General features: G+C 40.8%; 1 protein-coding gene across 6 annotated transcripts in view; it reads right to left on the reverse strand.

The window, feature by feature from the left end:
• STX18 (syntaxin 18) overlaps nt 1-19,167 on the reverse strand; it is a 118,397-nt gene that overhangs the window by 28,725 nt on the left and 70,505 nt on the right. For 4 of the 6 annotated variants that reach the window (XM_073342517.1, XM_073342516.1, XM_073342515.1 and 1 more), the window contains 4 exons: nt 11,950-12,065; nt 9,276-9,353; nt 9,031-9,097; nt 3,268-3,383 (listed from right to left, as the gene is read on the reverse strand). In XM_073342517.1, the coding sequence (XP_073198618.1) occupies nt 3,268-3,383; nt 9,031-9,097; nt 9,276-9,353; nt 11,950-12,065 (377 nt within the window). Of the gene's footprint in view, nt 1-3,267; nt 3,384-9,030; nt 9,098-9,275; nt 9,354-11,949; nt 12,066-16,607; nt 16,643-19,167 lie in introns of all 6 variants that reach the window. The other 2 variants (XM_073342520.1, XM_073342518.1) reach the window with 2 other exon arrangements.

A 19,167-nucleotide genomic window follows, 5' to 3' on the forward strand; every position in this document is an offset into this window, starting at 1 on the left:
CTAAGAGCTCTGCATCAGCTTTACTTATATAATAAAACACACTTTTAGCTACTTGCTTCTAAACAATTAAAGGTAGGCTAATAATGAAAATAACTAGCACAATCAAGTCTGAAATGCGGTGAAAGGTGCAATAAGTGACACCTCTTTGCAGTGTAATCTTGTTATCAGATCTGATGGCCCCAGGCAATCAAAGACTAGAGTCTCTTGTGGCATGACACAGATTTCTGAGCTGAATATTATAACCGTGCTCTGGACGATTGAGCTGCACAGAGTTGTCCAAAATTGCAGTGGTGTCCTAGGCGTCTGGAACCACACAGAACCACTGACGCTACTACTACATTGCCGGTTCTCTGCAGGAGCGCCTCACAGCTGTAAGGTGCTGATAATATGAGCTAAGGAAAAACATGACTATAACCTACATGCTGCATTGCTCAGACTTACTATGGAAATGTATGGTTTCAGAGTAGCAGCCGTGTTAGTCTGTATTCGCAAAAAGAAAAGGAGGACTTGTGGCACCTTAGAGACTAACCAATTTATTAGAGCATAAGCTTTCGTGAGCTACAGCTCACTTCCTCAGATGCATATCGTGGAAACTGCAGCAGGCTTTATATATACACAGAGAATATGAAACAATACCTATTCCCACCCCACTGTCCTGCTGGTAATAGCTTATCTAAAGTGATTTCCAGCACAAATCCAGGTTTTCTCACCCTCCACCCCCCCACACAAATTCACTCTCCTGCTGGTGATAGCCCATCCAAAGTGACAACTCTTTACACAATGTGCATGACAATCAAGCTGGGCTATTTCCTGCATAAATCCAGGTTCTCACATCCCCCCCCACCCCCATACACACACAAACTCACTCTCCTGCTGGTAATAGCTCATCCAAACTGACCACTCTTCAAGTTAAAATCCAAGTTAAACCAGAACATCTGGGGGGGGGGGGGGGGGTAGGAAAAAACAAGAGGAAACAGGCTACCTTGCATAATGACTTAGCCACTCCAAGTCTCTATTTAAGCCTAAATTAATAGTATCCAATTTGCAAATGAATTCCAATTCAGCAGTTTCTCGCTGGAGTCTGGATTTGAAGTTTTTTTGTTTTAAGATAGCGACCTTCATGTCTGTGATCGCGTGACCAGAGAGATTGAAGTGTTCTCTGACTGGTTTATGAATGTTATAATTCTTGACATCTGATTTGTGTCCATTTATTCTTTTACGTAGAGACTGTCCAGTTTGACCAATGTAGCATGTACCATAAACAGACACTCACAGTCTGCAGCTTTATGTCTTATAGCAGGGTCAATTTGAGAAGAAAAAGCTTACTGTAAAGTTTCAGAAATGTAGCTGGTTAAGTAGATAAAACTACAGCATCTGAGGATTAAAATGTTTGTATGTGCTGAGGGACCATTCAAAATTAAAGCCTTCATTCAGAAATGGAGTTTCCACTTCTCCCCAATCATCCTTCCGTATGACATGTAAAATCACTGCTCAGAGGGGCTTGCCTCTTTCACCAAAATTGTTTAAGAAAAGCACTCAATAGCTGATGACCAGAAATACCCTTCTGATTAATAGACTGTCTCCATGTACATATTCCCCTCTATCAGATGCAGTCTGACCCAAACTTCAAGTAACAGTCATCCCACTTTTTGTTTCCCTCTAAACAGAATTTCAGTGCTATATATCATATTCATACAGTACCCAGGCTCTTCTATCAGATCAAACGGCAGAACTAATGCTGGAGAAAGCACTTGTTTCCATAACATCATTTAGAAAATAGAGGTCCCTTTGGGGATGAACCCTGAAACTATCCTTGAGGTTGCTGGTACTGCACAGAAAGGCTTCCTGCAAAAAAGTTCTGCCAGTTTACCTGCCCTGATGCAGACTTAGAATATGCTTACACTGCAAAAAAAAGGTGTGCTTTTAACTTGCATTAGCTAACCCACCTTAGCCAACTCAGCTTAAAATAGCAGCAAAGACACAGCAACTCAGCTTTTAATTCAAGTTAGCAACTTAAATTCAACCTCAGGCTCCCTAACCTGAATTAAAAGCCAAGTTGCTGTGTCTTCATTGCTATTTTAACCAGAGCTGGCTAATGCAGGTTAGGTAACCTGAGTTAAAAACACTTTTTTGGGAGAGAGGGGTGGTTTGCAGTTTAGACATAATCTGAGAAGGCTATCTTGACAGATAGAGGAGAAAAGCGAGACACATCTCACAGGCTCAGGCAGACACCTTTAGAGAATTTCTAACACTATCCTCAGGCTCCAGCCTAAAGGGAACTGGCTGAATTGAATACTTATCCTAAGTACCATTTTTAACAACCTCGCTATCAGGCAATGCTCACCTACTGATGGACAGGACACAATCCTTTCAGAGCAAAAATCAGGATTGTGGTTCACAGGAACCAGATATTTGCCATCCCATCTGCCTCCTCTCCCTCAATTCACACACTCTTTTTCTTAACATTCCAAATCTTTGTTGTAGGTGCTAGATTGAGTGCCTCCCTTGGGCTTTAAAAGAGCAGATGTTCTTTTAATAATATAGTAGGCTAATTTTCAGACAGCCTGCCCTTTTATCAGTTAAGGAAATTCTACAGAATCTTACAGGACCTCAGGGGCAGATGCATTTAGAGGAGTACTAAAAAAGTGAGAACCAAGATATTCACAGAGTTGGTTTAATACGGGTTGAACTGTCATATCCTAAATATTGGGGGAAAAAAAATCAGGAAATTATAAACAACCAGGGAACAAAGGCTTTTGGGAAAGTTTATAGTGATCTCTGCTGGCAGCTCTGCGTGGAAAAATGTGCTTCAAAAAAAAGTTTTTGCCATTGGCTGAAGAATGCTTCTGAAATATGCCACAAAGTTTAAGACTTTGCTGCCTCACTCTCAGAATCTGCTTTGCGACAGCCTGGTTACCATAGGAAGGGAGAGAGAAAGAAGAGGAAGTAAAAATGACAAGAGGAAGCCTTACAATAGCTCTGTGATCTGAAAAAAGAAAAGGAGTACTTGTGGCACCTTAGAGACTAACACATTTATTACAGCATAAGCTTTCGTGAGCTATAGCTCACTTCAGAGTGAGCTGTAGCTCACGAAAGCTTATGCTCAAATAAATTGGTTAGTCTCTAGGGTGCCACAAGTACTCCTTTTCTTTTTATGGATACAGACTAACACGGCTGCTACTGTGTAATCTGTGATCTGAGGAAGGTATCCAGTTGGGTGAAGAGTGCCTGCCACAAAAGTAAAAACTAATAGGATTGGATTCTTACCTTTGTTTTCCTCATAAGCAGGTTTTTCTTCAGATTCTTCTGAAGAATTCTTTACAATTTTTTCAGGGAAAGAGGATGCTTGAGCTTTATTGCTCTGTTCAGGTTCAAGCCTGGACCTACAACACAAGAGCCCATAATTTAACTAAGTTTATACAGCTGATTCTCCCTAAAATGAGAATAAGGAGTTGATGAAAGATTACTTAGAAATATACCATACAGTAAAGTCAGCCTTACAAAACTCTTACGAAAATTTACCAGCCAAGACACAAAATCTATTTACCACCCTTTACCATGATGTTTGAGAATAATAAAGAAAATGAAGGACATTTTACTCACTCCAGAAAAAAATAATTACTTGCTCAGGGTAAGCAAAATATTGTATCCATTTATTGCAGCCTTACTAAGGATTACAATGAACTTCCTTTGATAAACCTAGCATATTAAAATGTCAATTCTAAACTAATTTGTTTAAACAGTCCTCTAATACCAAACATGCTTTCTGTTTGGCCAATGGCCAATTCAACATTACTTTTCAAGTAATTTTTGAGTTCTTACTGTATATATTGTCAAAATATCATCAAGCAAAGGTAACAAAATATAAACTCTGAGCATCTGGTTTCAAACATAATTATCTTTATTCAGCAAGCCAACGTACTCCAGTAGTGCAGCCAGTAAAGGAAAATTAATGTCACATATACTGTTTGCCAAAGAGCATAGCAGATACTTAGAAACAAATCAAGAAAGTTTGTATGTGATGTACAGATTTATTGTAAAGTAACTCCCTGCAACTGTCTGTAATATTAATAAGTGTGCTATGAAAAGAGCATTGGGCTGGGACCAGGGGTGAAAGTAACTTAAAGGATTTACCTGTATTCCGGAGTCCTGAGCAGGGGGGCATAGCTTCGACAGGAAGAGGCGTGGTCTCAACCAGAAGAGGCGGGGCCTTTAAATACCCGGGCCCTTTAAATCAAGATTTAAAGGCCCCAGGGCTCCGGCTTCAGCTGGGAGCCCTGGGGCCTTTAAATCACCCCCAGAGCTACCAGCTGCAGAGGCAGCTGGGAGCCCCGGGGCTCAGGGGCGATTTAAAGGGCCCCAGGCTCTGGCCGCCGCTACCACAGCAGAGCTCTGGACCCTTTAAATCACCGCCAGAGCCCTGCCGCCACTACCTCGGGGCTCTGGCAGTGAGGCTTGGGTGGCGCTTTAAAGGGCCCAGGAGCTCTGGCTGCTGTGGGCAGCCCCGGGGATTCAGGGGGGCTGATTTAAAGGGTGCGGGGCTCCCCGCAGCGGCCAGAGCCCCTGGCCCTTTAAATCAGCGCTGAAGCCCTGCCACCACTACCCCACGGCTCCGGCAGCGGGGCTCGGGGGGCACTTTAAAGGGCTCAGGGCTCCCCACAGGAGCCGGAGCTCCTGGCCCTTTAAAGTGCGGCCGGAGCCCTGCCACCGCTACTCCAGGGGCTCCAGCAGTGGGGCTCGGGCAGCACTTTAAAGGGCCTCGGGCTCTGGCCACTGCGTGGAACCTGGGGCCCTTTAAAGCACCAGCCTGGGGAAGCCGGTCTGGTCCGGCACGGCATACTGGCTCTTGCCGGTACGCCATACCGGACTGGACCGGCTTACTTTCACCTCTGGCTGGGACTTAGGAAACATGAATGCCATCCTCAGCTCAGCCACTGGCCTGTTTAGTGATTTTGGGCAAGTCACATCATCTCTCTGTGCCTTGGTTTCTTCATCTGTAAAATGGGGATAATGATGCTGACCTCATTTGTAAAATGTTTTGAGATCTATTGATGAAAAGAGCTACATAAGATCTAGGGATTAATTAACGTATTAATTATTATTATTAAAAGACCAATTAAAATATCAGTTATTTATTCAGCGATCTCTTGCTAAATATCCGTCACACATATTTCTCCTAAAAAAATACAGAAATAGAGTAATAGTGGAATTTAAAATGAGCAGTAAACTTCAGTGGTTTGTATTTGTCAGCTATGAACTCTAATAGCAAGGGACTGGAGGACTGAAGCTAAACTGGTATGCTGTTATATGGAGAAACTAAATAGCAGATCTGACCTCTTTATATTTTTTCAAGTATTGATGAAAATTTGCTACCCAAGAATGCAAATGACTGATAAAAACTATCAGGCAATAACACCTGCCAACCCAGTGCACTAGGTATTGCAGTAGCTTTCTCTAACACACAAAAAATCTCACATATGACCTTTTACTCTGTCTAAATACTTGTGTATAATTCCTTTGGTATGTACCCAGTTAGGATATTAATAAAAAATGGAGAAAGTGGGATAAAAAGTCTAATCTGCTCATTCTCACTATATTTAAAACAAGACAAAAAGAGAGGTAACATGAACTCTGGTCCTATAAATTAACTACAAGAACTGGGTCTTGGGGGAAGCATGTACAGTAAAAAAAAGCCTCCTGCATCTGTACTATAGATAGAAATCTATGACTTGCTGAAGATGACAATAACAATTTGCATAATTGCTCTGAAAAACAATACAATACTAATTCCCCATGTAAATGAAAACTAACTTGAGTTGAATAAAAAATCTGTTCTCTCTTTAAAAGCTGTATCCACTGCCAGAGTTTGCAGTCTGTACCTATGAACAGTTTATAATCGGAGATAAAATATAATTTTAAATATCAATTAATATAACTATTTTTAACTGATTAGGCACATTTCATAAAATCGTAGCAATGTAGGGCTGGAAGGGACCTTGAGAGGTCATCATGTCCAGCCCTTTCTGCTGAGGCAGGACCAAGTAAACCTAGACCATCCCTGACAGCTGCTTGCCCAACCTGTTCTTAAAAACCTCTAATGATGGGGATTCCACAACCTCCCTTAGAAGCTTGTTTCAGATCTTAACTACCCTCATATCTAACCTACATTCCCTTTGCTGAAGATTAAGCCCATTACTTCTTGTCCTGTCTTCAGTGGACATGAATAACAATTAATCACATTCTTCATTTAACAGCTTTTAACATATTTGAAGACTATTACCAAGTCCCCCACAGCCTTCTTTTCTCAAACTAAAGGTTATTTTGAATTCTAATCCTGTCCTCCAAAGTGCTTGCAACCCCTCTCAGTTTGGTGTCATCTGCAAACTTTATAAGCATACTCTCCGTTTCATTTTCCAGTTATTAATCAAACGCTGACTAGTACTGGTCCCAAGACGAATCCCTGCAGGATCCCACTAGATACACTCTCTGTTTGACAGCAAACCATTGATAACTACTGTTCGAGTACGGTCTTTTAACCAGTTATGTACCCACTTTATAGTAATTTAACCTAGACTGCATTTTCCTAATTTGTTTATGAGAATATCAGAGGGGACTGTGCCAAACACCTTATTAAAAATCAAGATATATTACATCTACTGCTTCCTCACCATCCACTAGGTCAGTAACCTAGCAACATAAAATGGAAGGGAAACAGCCCACTTCTCTTAACATTCATTTTGGGAAATTAGTCGAATCTAATTGGCAGAAGTTTTGAATACACAAAGCCAAATTATATTATGTCAGGAAATTACAACACCCAGATAGTTTGTTTAAGATTTAGAATGCTCATCTAAATAAAGAGAAACAAGATTTACTTATATAATACTAAAAAAGGCTCCTATTAACAAGCATATATTTAATGCCTGCTAAACTGCAGTAAAGAAGATCTGATGAAGGATTAATTGACTTTTAAATAAATATATCCCTTTATTTTTTGTAATCCTTACCTTCCAGAGTATGCTAAAATACCCATTTTCAATTAACAATTAATAAAAAGTCTGCAATGCAGCAGACTTTAACAAAACCTAGTTTAAATAATAAAACAAATTCTTATTATCACATGAAGTGTCTACTGAAATCCTTAGGGAAATTACAAATCAACTTGTTGAAGGCATATGAAAAAAAACAATTTTTCTTTAAGTCATCAGAAAGATTGGTTTATGCCCTGTGATTTATTTAAATTGAATTTTAATTTAAATAGCAATTTAGCTATTACATCACATCTGCAGTGCATACAGCCTCCACCTGGTTAACATCTGTTTTCTGGTTCTTACACTGGGTAAGACTGGCAAAACAACATATTTTGGTCTTTTACTCAAGATTTTATTTAAGTGTTATACTGTTGCTTAGCCTTGAGAGAAGTTCTAACTTCTAGTGTATCTCTTTTGCTCCATTGTTAGCGCACATAAAATTGATTTGTTTTCCCCATTTAGTTCAATGAGGCATCTTGAAAATGGGCTTCACATGGAGGTGATAGCACAACAACATGGTGAGCAGAATAGCAGGGAACATTTATTAGCTTAATTAGATGACTGCTGGAATCAAACTGTTTTTTTCTTCAAAATTCAATATGAAGAATACTGAATCTGACAAGATTTTATGCCTAATGTGCAAGACTTTATTGCTGGGTTGGTTTTTTTCCATTGTGTTGTATGAGAAGCTGCCTCTCAATGGGTTACAAAAAATTGTAAGGCGTTATCCTGACTTTCTAATATAGTTGGTTTGAACCTCTCCACAAAAGAAAAATAAAATATATCTTACAGCTATTTATTTCTAAGGGGAAAAGCCTCAAGTGAATCCCATCACCTCTAATTACAGATGTTGTATGATTCTGGAGATACAACATACCAGAGGATATTTAAAGACCACCCCACTAGTTTTAATTAAAATAATATCTGACATGTTTGCACTCTAACCAGATAAAGGAGTATGAGTTCTTTGAAAAATGTTTGAGACTTTAACTACTGGCACATACATTGTGCAATTTGTTATTTCCACATGAAAACCTGCCTCAGGGAAAACAGGGTTAAAATGTGCATTGTGAAGACTCAGAAAAAGTTGGCAGTATTACAACTTTAGAGACTTTGGTTTTTAGAAGTGACCAACTTTAAATTGTTAACTTTCTCACTCAGTCTCCCCACATGAAAATGAACAAACCAAAAAGAAAAAACTTGCAGGCAGCTGTGTTTGTAACCCTTGGTTGGAAAAAAGCAACAACCTTCATATTCTTTCATAGTAGCCTTCCTTGGATGACCAGATGTTTCAGGGGAGTAGTAAAACAGTACTAAGACTTTTCACCTCTAGGTGACTAGTTCGAATCTAACTCATGCTAGTGGCAGGAGAAAGCTGTTATTTTCCAATAGCTGTTTGATGAGCTATGAGTTTGTGGTTTCAATCCAGTTTCTAGTTAGTCCACATCACAAAAAATGCTAACTCAAGCATTCTTTTATCCCTCTTAGCAGTGTCCGCAGAAAGATCAGAGCTGAATGGGCATGAAGAGTGAACAATTACACACGGAGAGGGTATCCTCCCTATCAGGTTTGAGGAATATTGTCAGGTTGCACTGTCCCCAAACTGGATGATCTTACACACAGTAGCATAGATCTAATTTTAAAAAGGATGGATTACAGAGGCAATTTCAGATCTACACAAGAGTTTCCTTGTATTTGTGGGTTTCAAGTCAGATTGTTAATCCTTCTTTTAACAATTCTGTGGTTTATTCATATACTTATCTGAAATCTGGAACAAATGGTTATATATTTTAGCATTCAGCAATTTTATAGCCTTCACGGTGTGATACAGGCATAAAAAGTACGAATATGCTGCCGTTCACAATGAAAGCTGCACATATTGTTGCTTCTAATGAATATGTGCATCAGCTGAAATTTGCTAGTCCCATGCACTAGGTTCATATTTATTCAGCTAAAGAGTTACATAGGGAACCGGGCAATTTAAAGTAACAGTACTCACAATCTTTTCTTATCTACCATTCGTTTGACTCGGATGGCTCTTTGTTCAGAGTACAGCTTACACACTCCTGTTCAAAAATGTCAAGAAGAACAGAAAAAAACGTAGTTAGACGACCATGATTTTCTCTCAGAAATTATCAGTATGATCTTAAAAATATGAAAATAAAGAGGTTGACAATATTGTACAATCAAATAATTATTCACTTTGAACTGTTATACATTTGTAGAAAAACATGCATAGGGTACTTTTTAAATAATCTTCAATGAAATCCAAGACAGCTGCTCTGTGCTCCCTCACTTGTGGGGATTGGACGTTCTTGTGTGCTGAAATGAAAAATTTCAAGATAATATTTTACACTTTGTGTTGAAAAATATGAAAGCCTACCTTTTCAGTTTTCCACAGAATATACTCTTTATATACATCTTTATATTTCCAAAAATCTATTAGTATATTTTAAGAAATTAAATTTATATCTTCACAATAGCAGTTAAAGAAAATAAAAAATAGTATCACGTAGTTTACCTTTTATCATTGCTCGTAGATAGTTTCTTCAGGTTCCCTAGTTATGTGTCAATTACATTTGTATTAAAAATAGACTTTTGCTGAAGCTAAGCTTAAAGAGACAAATCTAAAGACTCAACTTGCCTGTAACGTACTAGACTATAGACTCTCCAGGATAGAGATTGTCTTGATATTTATGTCTTGCCCAGTGCCAAGCACCAATTTGGCCCTTAAATATTTATGTTTTTTATTTTAACAACATATAGCTCCCATGGCTACATTACAGAAATACATTTCTTATTAGTGCTGCAGATGCGTATCTATCTATCTATGGAAGCTTAAATTTGATGCAAACCTTTGGTACACTTATCACATATTAGGAAAGACCGGCTTTTTAGCAAGTCAACCTAGGGTTATCCAACCCTGACACAGTATGCCCACCCATTCCTTGAATTTATCTTTACCATGTGTTCCAGTCTCCTCTCTTAATAGTCTACTCCCTGTGCTGATGGTCCTCTTTGGAATGCTCCCATTGGCATTAGTTATAAATCGGGCTTCTAATTTTAAGATTTTAACCAATAAACACAGATAAAACCTCTCAGATACAAAAAATGAAATTGGTGTTTATACAATAAAGACAAGAAATAGATACTTGTTTCTAAGGGCTTGTCTACACAGAGCAGTAATACAGACTACAGAAGTGTGATTTCTAATGTGCACTGAAGTGTTGCAAATTAACTGGTCCATGCAGATCCTGCTGGTGAGCACTAAGGGTACCTCAGTGTGCTTTAATGTAGTGCTGTTTGAAACAGTATTATGTTAAAGAGCATATGAAATATTACAAACAGATTACTCATTACAGTATATTTGAGTAAAATATACAAAGAATGTATCCAAAGAGAGCCCCAACCTCCCCTCCCTCAATTTTTGGACATCTACATAAAACTCAAAAATTGCTAAAAAGAATCCCCCCCAAATAAAATTAATAAACCCCCAAAATCAAAACCCTAGTTAGAAATTATCTTTTATCAGTTCAATCAATTTTGTCCTCTTCTTGTAGCTTGACCTGTCATGATTGACCATGACCTTGGACATGCCACGTACTGACATGACTTGGTGCATGCAATCAAATCAATTTTAAAAAGGCAAAAGAACACTCAGGTCATGAACCCTCATAAAATATATCCTGCAAGGCTTTCATCTGGATATCAGAAGCTTCTTCCTCAAACTATCAAGATTGGCCATATTCCTTTACAAACTCAGTATCCAGCAGTGGCCACAATATTCCAAGCGTGCTATCAAGAAAACTTTGCATAATGAAACCATTGTCACTTAGTTGTATACAACTAATTCTTCTTGGCTTGTCTATATGAATGTTTAGTTTGTGGCAAGCGGGGGTGTGAATCTACTAACAGTTCCCTAGTGCACTTTGGTCTATCCCGCTTTGAACCAGGAGTAGATTTAAGACAGTGGTGGGCAACCTGCGGCTCATCAGGGTAACCTGATTGCGGGACGCAAGACATTTTGCTGATGTTGACCATCAGCAGGCATGGCCCCCCGCAGCTCCCAGTGGCCACGGTTCGTCATTCCCAGCCAATGTTTACTCAAACAGATAGAAAAGGAGTACTTTTGGCACCTTAGAGACTAACCAATTTATTTAAGCATGAGCTTTCGTGAGCTACAGCTCACTTCATCGGATGCATACCGTGGAAACTGCAGCAGACTTTATATACACACAGAGAATATGAAACAATACCTCCTCCCACCCCACTGTCCTGCTGGTAATAGCTTATCTAAAGTGATCATCAAGTTGGGCCATTTCCAGCACAAATCCAGGTTTTCTCACCCTCCACCCCCCCACACAAATTCACTCTCCTGCTGGTGACAGCCCATCCAAAGTAACAAGTTGTCCAGCAGGAGAGTGAATTTGTGGGGGGGGGTAGAGGGTGAGAAAACCTGGATTTGTGCTGGAAATGGCCCAACTTGATGATCACTTTAGATAAGCTATTACCAGCAGGACAGTGGGGTGGGAGGAGGTATTGTTTCATATTCTCTGTGTGTATATAAAGTCTGCTGCAGTTTCCACGGTATGCATCCGATGAAGTGAGCTGTAGCTCACGAAAGCTCATGCTCAAATAAATTGGTTAGTCTCTAAGGTGCCACAAGTACTCCTTTTCTTTTTGCGAATACAGACTAACACGGCTGTTACTCTGAAACCACTCAAACAGATGTACATCAAAAATAATTCCACTGAAGTCAATGGAGTTACAAGGGTTTAAGTGAATGGAAAATTAAACCCTATGTATCTTTCTTTTTAAAGGTTGCTCAGAATATTGTTCAACCTTCACAGTCATATCAGCATTTATCATTAACTCTTCAATAATTAACATAATCCATTTACGATTTTATTAATTTTACCTTCTGTTCTCAGCTGTTGAATGGCATCAGCACATGTCCTCATAAATATTTGAGCATCTTGATCAATCTGATCACGTTCTGGGTCTGTCATCCTAATGTATTCAGACATAAGATGGCTGAGGAAAAAAATGAAATACTATCATTTTTTTAAAATCCTGTATAATTTATAAATGTATGTTTTGACCTTCCTTTCCCTACTTCTCTTCATCGAGATGTATTTATTTATTTATTTTTGTGTCAGGTTATTCAGCCTGATTTTCATAAAGACCAAGAAGGTGCAATGGGCCACTCTCAAAGTACAATACCCAGCATACTGGTGGAATATCACTAAAAAACAGTCACCTACCTTTCTGTGACTGTTGTTCTCCAAGATGTGTTACACATGTCCATTCCACTGTGGGTGCGTGCATGCCTCGTGCGCAGTTGTCAGAGAACTTTTTCCCCTCTTCAGTACCTATCAGGGCAGCTTGAGCGCCCTGGGCCGTCGCATGCCACTGCATGCATGTATAAGAGGACAGAGCCACCCCGACTCCCTTCTTACTGGATAGACTCCGATAGAGAGGAGGAGGAGAGTGGGTCATGGAATGGACATGTGCAACACATTTCGAAGAACACCACTTACAGAAAGGTAGGCGTGACCGAACGTACCCCTGTATTCACCACTATAGTAATAATCTTTGTACAAAATAAGCCTTGCGAGGTAGCATTTGAAAATTAACTACTCACTAGTCAGTAAGATCATGGTGAAATGTGTGTAGCAACACTATAGGTAAAGTTATAAACATAAGGGGAAATTATGACTCAAGGTGTTTACCAGACAAGTTTGGAGAGTGGGTAAAACAGTTTCTCAAAGTTGACACCTCTAGCCAGGTGTCATCAAAGCTGATGGGCAACCACCTGTCATGTGGCCATGCTTTGGCAAGGAATGGGGGCAGGAACAAACAGATCTGCATTTTAGCAAACAACAGTATGGAACCTCTTACACCACAAGACTCCTTGTCTCCGTCCTCACAGCAGGAATTAACTTTATCTCAGGGTAACCCTTCAAGGAAATGCATTTCAAAGGGGGACTGGACTACAAAGTGAGGGGTAAAAACACCTCATGGTATCTCTTCCTATCCATCTCTCTCTCTCTCTCTCTGACCTAAGACAACAAAAGGAAGCAGCCATTTGACTTTTGGAGAGAACCTGACCTGAAATTTGGACAGCCGTGTTGTTGGGATCATGTGGTAAGGATCTGATCTTGAACCAAGTCTAATTTGTTAAGTTTTAGCACAAGAAGACATTTTCTCTTTATTTCTCTTGTAACCATTTCTGACTTTAATGCCGTATGGTTGTACTCACTTAAAATCTCTCTCTTTGTGGTTAAATAAACTTGTTTTCTTCTTGAATCAAACAAATCCAGTGTTACATTCAAACTGAATTGTTTCGGTAACCCCATTTAAAGTAGCAAACTGTTGGACATTTTTCCCTTACAGGGGCAACATACCTAAAATATTTTAACTTTCCAGGAAAGGGCTGGACATTGCAAAACCCACATTTTGAAGGAAAATTCAGGACTGGGAGTGTGTTGGGGTCACCCTCCAAGTAGTAACTCAGGCTGGTGGAAGCCAGAGTGTGACTGGAGTATGCTGCAGGCTGCAGCTATACACAGACACTCAGGGAGTCACCTACATTCTGTTTGGCTGTTTGTGAGGGGCTCAAATTGGGAGCTACATCTGCAAAGCATTGTGAGGTACCCCAGGCTGCAGGGCAGGCGGTGACACAACCCCTCACTGGCTGGATTGTACCCCGGAATGTCATAGTAGGTAAATATTTTTTCTTCTTTGAATGATTGCACGTGCCCATTTCACTGTAGGGGAATCACAAGCAGTTTAACATGGAGAAGGGCTCGGAGTCTACCTGAACAGTGATTGTAGAACAACCCGTCAGAAATTGGCTCCATTCCTACACTGACTGGAAATGGCATAATGAGCAGCAAAAATGTGAACCGATGACCAAGTTGTTGCTTTGCAAATGTCTTAAATAGGTACTTGCACAAGGAAAGCTGCTGAAGCTGCTTGAGTGGGCAGAAGCTCTAGGAAGTGACAGGATATTCGTTAACTGGTAGCACAAATGAATGCAGGATGAAATTCACTAAGGGGAAGCCAGTTGGCCTTTCATCTTGTCTGCAGTCATGACAAATAACTTACACTGAGGATCCAAAGGACCCAGTATAGTCCACCCAGCCCAGACGAGTAGCTGGAAGACAGATGCATACCCAAGGACATGCTATATGGGGAGCTATCAGAGGGAACAAGAACAACCAGACATCCCAGACATTTTGGGGGGAGGGATAGCTCAGTGGTTTGAGCATTGGCCTGCTAAACCCAGGGTTGTGAGTTCAATCCTTGAGGTGGCCATTTAGGGATCTGGGGCAAAAATTGGGGATTGGTCCTGCTTTGAGCAGGGGGTTGGACTAGATGACCTCCTGAGGTTCCTTCCAACCCTGATAGTCTATGATTCTATGATCCCAGGCTTCGCTATAAAGACACATGCAAGCGAGATATGGAGGAATTTTGAATTGCTCCCAAACAAAGGGAAATCTTGGCAAGTGATCATAACAAGTGGCGCCATTATCTCCATCAGGGTATCAAAGTCCATGACAGGAGCTGGCTCCTACAGCTTGAAGAGAAAAGTGCCCACAGGAAGCAAGCAACTCCCAACCAAGACACACGTATTTGCAACTGCCAAAGATCATGCAAATCTCGGATTCGACTATTCAGTCATATGGGACATTGAAAACCATTTACATCATAGGCTGCAATTCCCACCGTCTCTCGCTGATGAAAGGATGCCAATATCAGCGTGGTCCAAGTAGAAGGCTAACACTCTTTTAACATCCAATGAATGAAGTTTATCCTCATCTCTATGCATGTGAGGCTTTGGGAAGAAAACTGGCAAATAATTTGCTTGGTTAATGTGGAAATTGGAAACCACCTTTGTCAGGAATTTTGGGTGGAGGTGGAGGTAAACTTTATCCTTCTAGAAAACTGTACAAGGAAATTCTGAGACTAAGGCTCTCAGCCTGCTGAGGTTACCACAACCATAAATGCCACTGTCAGAAAGGTGGAGTAGGGAGCAAGACACAAAAGGTTCAAAGTGTGATCCCATTAATTTTGCTAGCACCAGGTGGAGATCCCCTGGAGGAACAGGTTCTTGTACCTGTGGGTATAACTGTCTAGCCCTTCTAGAAATCTGATATTGGGACTGCAAAAAAGCAATCTATGACTCACTGAAGGATGAAAAGCTGAAATTGCTGCTAAATGTACTGTAGCAGAACTGTCAGACCTTGATGTTTTAGGTGCAACAGATAGCTCTAAATGTGGTTGATGGAGGCTTGCACTGAAGAGACATGTTTCTGTTGAGCCAGATAGAAAAACATTTCCATTTAGCCAGGTAAGTACACCTAGTTGAAGCCTTTCTACTATTCAGAAGTAATTCCTGAACGTCTTCTGAGCAAGCCCTTTCTAATGGTGTTAGCCAGAAAGCATCCAGGCTGTCAAGCTTGCAGATTGCGGTGGAGCAGATGGCCATGGTCCTGAAAAATCACATCTGGGTGCAACAGAAAAGGCAGATGAGATCTCATTGACAATGCTAGTAGGGTTGAGAACCAGTGTTGTCAAGGAAACGCTGGTGCTCTCAGTATGAGGTAAGCATCGTCCTGTTTGGTCTTGAACAAGACTCTGGGAAGTAATGGTATCAGAGGACAGGCATAGAGCACAGAGTTCTTTCATGGTAGCAAGAAAGCATCCATTAATGAACTCGGACTGTGATGCCCCCAACCCTCCTCCATGGAGCAGAACTGATGGCGCTGAAGGTGGACTAGATGATGGTCACAGCAGACAGTATTTGAATCTCAGATTGGCCTCTCACTAGCCAGTCATCCAGGTAGAAGAACACATGGATCCCCAACCTCCAAAGATATGCATCTACCACCATCATCATGCACTCTGTGGGGGGCTCCTTATAGGCCAAACAGAAGTACTGCAAATTGGTAGTGGCTTCCATTCACTATGAACCTGAGAAATTTCCAGTAGTCTGAACAGATCTTTAAGTTGAGGCCAGCAGGGAAGGAGTAATAGAAACTAGGGTAACCATGCAGAACTTTATTTTCCTCAGGTATTTGTTTCACTCAGATCTAAAATAGGCCTGAGATTGCCTTTTACTTTGTGAATAAGGAAACAGCAGGAATAAAAACCTTTCTCCCTGAGAAACAGAGGAACTTCTGCTATGGCGCTGTGACACTCTGTACCTCAGGGGAACACCCTGCACGCCCATGTTCATCCTTATAACATGATTGTGTGGTAACCAATACAAAGTTTGTCATGTCAGGTATCTTTGAAAGGCTCATGGTGCACTGCACACTGTTGTTATAGTAATGTATATAGTTATGAGGCTGAAAATGTGTCCTCATGGCTTAAAACAAGCCCAAACAAAACTCTCCAGGAGCAGAGGGGCAGTTCACACCTCATCAGGGTACGTATGGGACAAACCCAGCCCAGCCCTACAGGAACAAAGGACACTAGCCTAGGCAGCAACAAAGGATCTGTTGGACTCTTGAGTGAGTCACCCCTCTTTCCTTGGTCAGTTTGGGACTATGATAAGGTAATGCTCACCTGATTCTGATGGGGTCGGGACAGGGGAGCAAAACCTAGGGAAGAAAGAACATGATAAAAAGGAGAGACTTTTGCCATGCTCTCTCTCTTCCAACTCCATCTACAGACACCGCCAACAAGCGACTAAAACACTGATCAAAGGGGAAAGCCTAGCTGAAGGGCAACCAGCCAGCATATGGTGAGAAGCATCTAAGTTTGTAAGGGCACTGAAAGTGTTAAGATCAGCTTAGAATATGTTTTGCTTTTATTTCTTTGACCAAATCTGACTTGTGCATTGACTTATAATCACTTAAAATCTATCTTTTGTAGTTAACAAATTTGTTTGTTTATTCTACCTGAAGCAGTGCCTTTGGTCTGAAGTGTGTCAGAGACTCCCTGTGGGATAACAAGCCTGGTACATATCAATTTCTTTGTTAAATTGACAAACTCATATAAACCTGCAGCATCCAGAGGGCGTAACTGGACACTGCAAGACCGAGGTTCCTAGGGTTGTAACTGGGACCGGAGATATTGGCTAGTGTCTTTCAGTTGCACAATCCAAGCAGCGGTTAGCCAAAAGTGCTCACTCACGTAGCTGGGAGCAGCTTACATGCCAGAGGCTGTGCGTGAACAGGCCGGGAGTGGGGGTTCTCACAGCAGAGCAGGGTAAAGCTGGCTCCCAGAGTCAAGGATTGGAGTGACCTAGCAGATCACTGGTCCAGATAACACCAGGGGAACATCACAGGTGCCCACTAAAAGGAGAGATTGGACCTCCTGCTGAAGAACAATCTCATGAGAGTGGTTCCTGAAGAGGGACAGGGAAGGCAGGTGGGAAGGGGGATAGAACCAAATTGAAGGGAATATCCCAGCTCCACAAAGGTTAAGACCCACTGAAGAGTTGTGATACAAGTCCAAGCACAGAGGAAGTGGGAGAGACTATTGCAAAACATAATTGGTAGGAAAAGATGGGCCTGTAGGCACTGGTATATTGCCCTAAACAAACCTGTCAAAATGTGTGTCTAGACTGAGCTGCTGATCAAGAGAAACCTACTGTCGCAGAGGAGAAGGGAGGTGGTCACCTCCTGTAATTCCTGTCCCTTATTCTCTGCAGGTCTTGGGGCTCAAGCTCCGATATCTGTAAGCCTGCTGTGGCGGGAACTGCTTCCTCTTCTTCCATAGTGTATAGATTCCAAGTGACTTCAGAGTTACCCTGGACTCTGCTAAGCTATGTAGTGGTACACAACAGCAGAGAGCGCTTGAGCCACCCTGACAGGTATCACTGAGAGAAAAGTTATCTGACAACTGTGAAGGAGGCATTCACACGCCTACAGTGGAATGGACACATTCAATGAAATAATCAATATTTGAGAACATGCTTTTTGGGATTTGCAAGAAAAATAACATTTGTGGAAAAAATTATTTCATCCCATCAAACCCCTAGATGAAAGTCCACCACAGATTCTCTTTTACCAAACTGAAGAAAAAAGAAAAAAAAGAAACATGCAACTGAAGGGGGGGGAGAGGAGGAGAGTGATAGCTCAGTGGTTTGAGCATTGGGCTGCTAAATCCCGGGTTGTGAGTTCAATCCTTGAGGGGGCCATTTAGGGATCTGGGGCAAAAATTGGGGATTGGTCCTGCTTTGAGCAGGGGGTTGGATTAGATGATCTCCTGAGGTCCCTTCCAACCCTGATATTCTATGATTCTATGAAGAACCCACCATCTATTATTCTCAGTACCTGTTCTTTTTAGACAGTTTTTGGTTCTGAAAGTAAAAGATCCATGTTTCAGAAGCACACTAGCTTACTCAGTAGGATGTAGGAACAACTCAAATAGTGAAAGAACTATAAAAATGTGGAGATTATGAGTTCCCTGAAATTCATGTGTTAATCATTTCATACTCTGAACTTGCCCTTTATAATGCACACGGCTTCACTTCTACAAAATCTCTGACTTCAAAGGACAGCACTTGGAAGAAGGTGTATGGAACAGAATATATTTAACATGATATAGGTTTATCAGATAACTGAAAACATCTACTACTGCTTGCCTCTTTATTTATAGATGATATATTATGCAATTAATAGTTTCTAACAACATTTTACAATTAGTCTTGTAGTTCAGAGATAAACTAAAATGGAAGCAAACATTTGGAAGCAAACAAAGGGTCAAATACTACCAGGGAGTTTTAAGCAGAACTCTCCATTCAAAGGCAAAACAGGTCCAATGCATTTAAGTGCCCACATTATAGCTTTAGTTTTTTAATTCAGCGTATTATATCAATAACATATATAACACACTAGATACCCAGTAAGATAATATACAAGGAGAGAATATCTACGGTCTGTATCCACTTTTTAGGGATTCCATAGTTGCTCTGTACATGAGAGGGTGATCAAGCTTTTATTGTGGTGATTTATTTGATATTTATCTCAGCCCTCCTGGCTATATATCCACCACAGCACATTACAACCCACTTTAAAACCATAAATGGAAACCTTCCCCCCAATTTTAATTAGTGCAAACCTTTATATGTGACCCAACTCTCCCATTTGTTTACAGCATGTATATTATAAACATGCAC

The sequence above is a fragment of the Lepidochelys kempii genome, chromosome 4 (genome assembly GCF_965140285.1).
Source record: "Lepidochelys kempii isolate rLepKem1 chromosome 4, rLepKem1.hap1, whole genome shotgun sequence".
Classification (NCBI taxonomy): Eukaryota; Metazoa; Chordata; order Testudines; family Cheloniidae; genus Lepidochelys; species Lepidochelys kempii.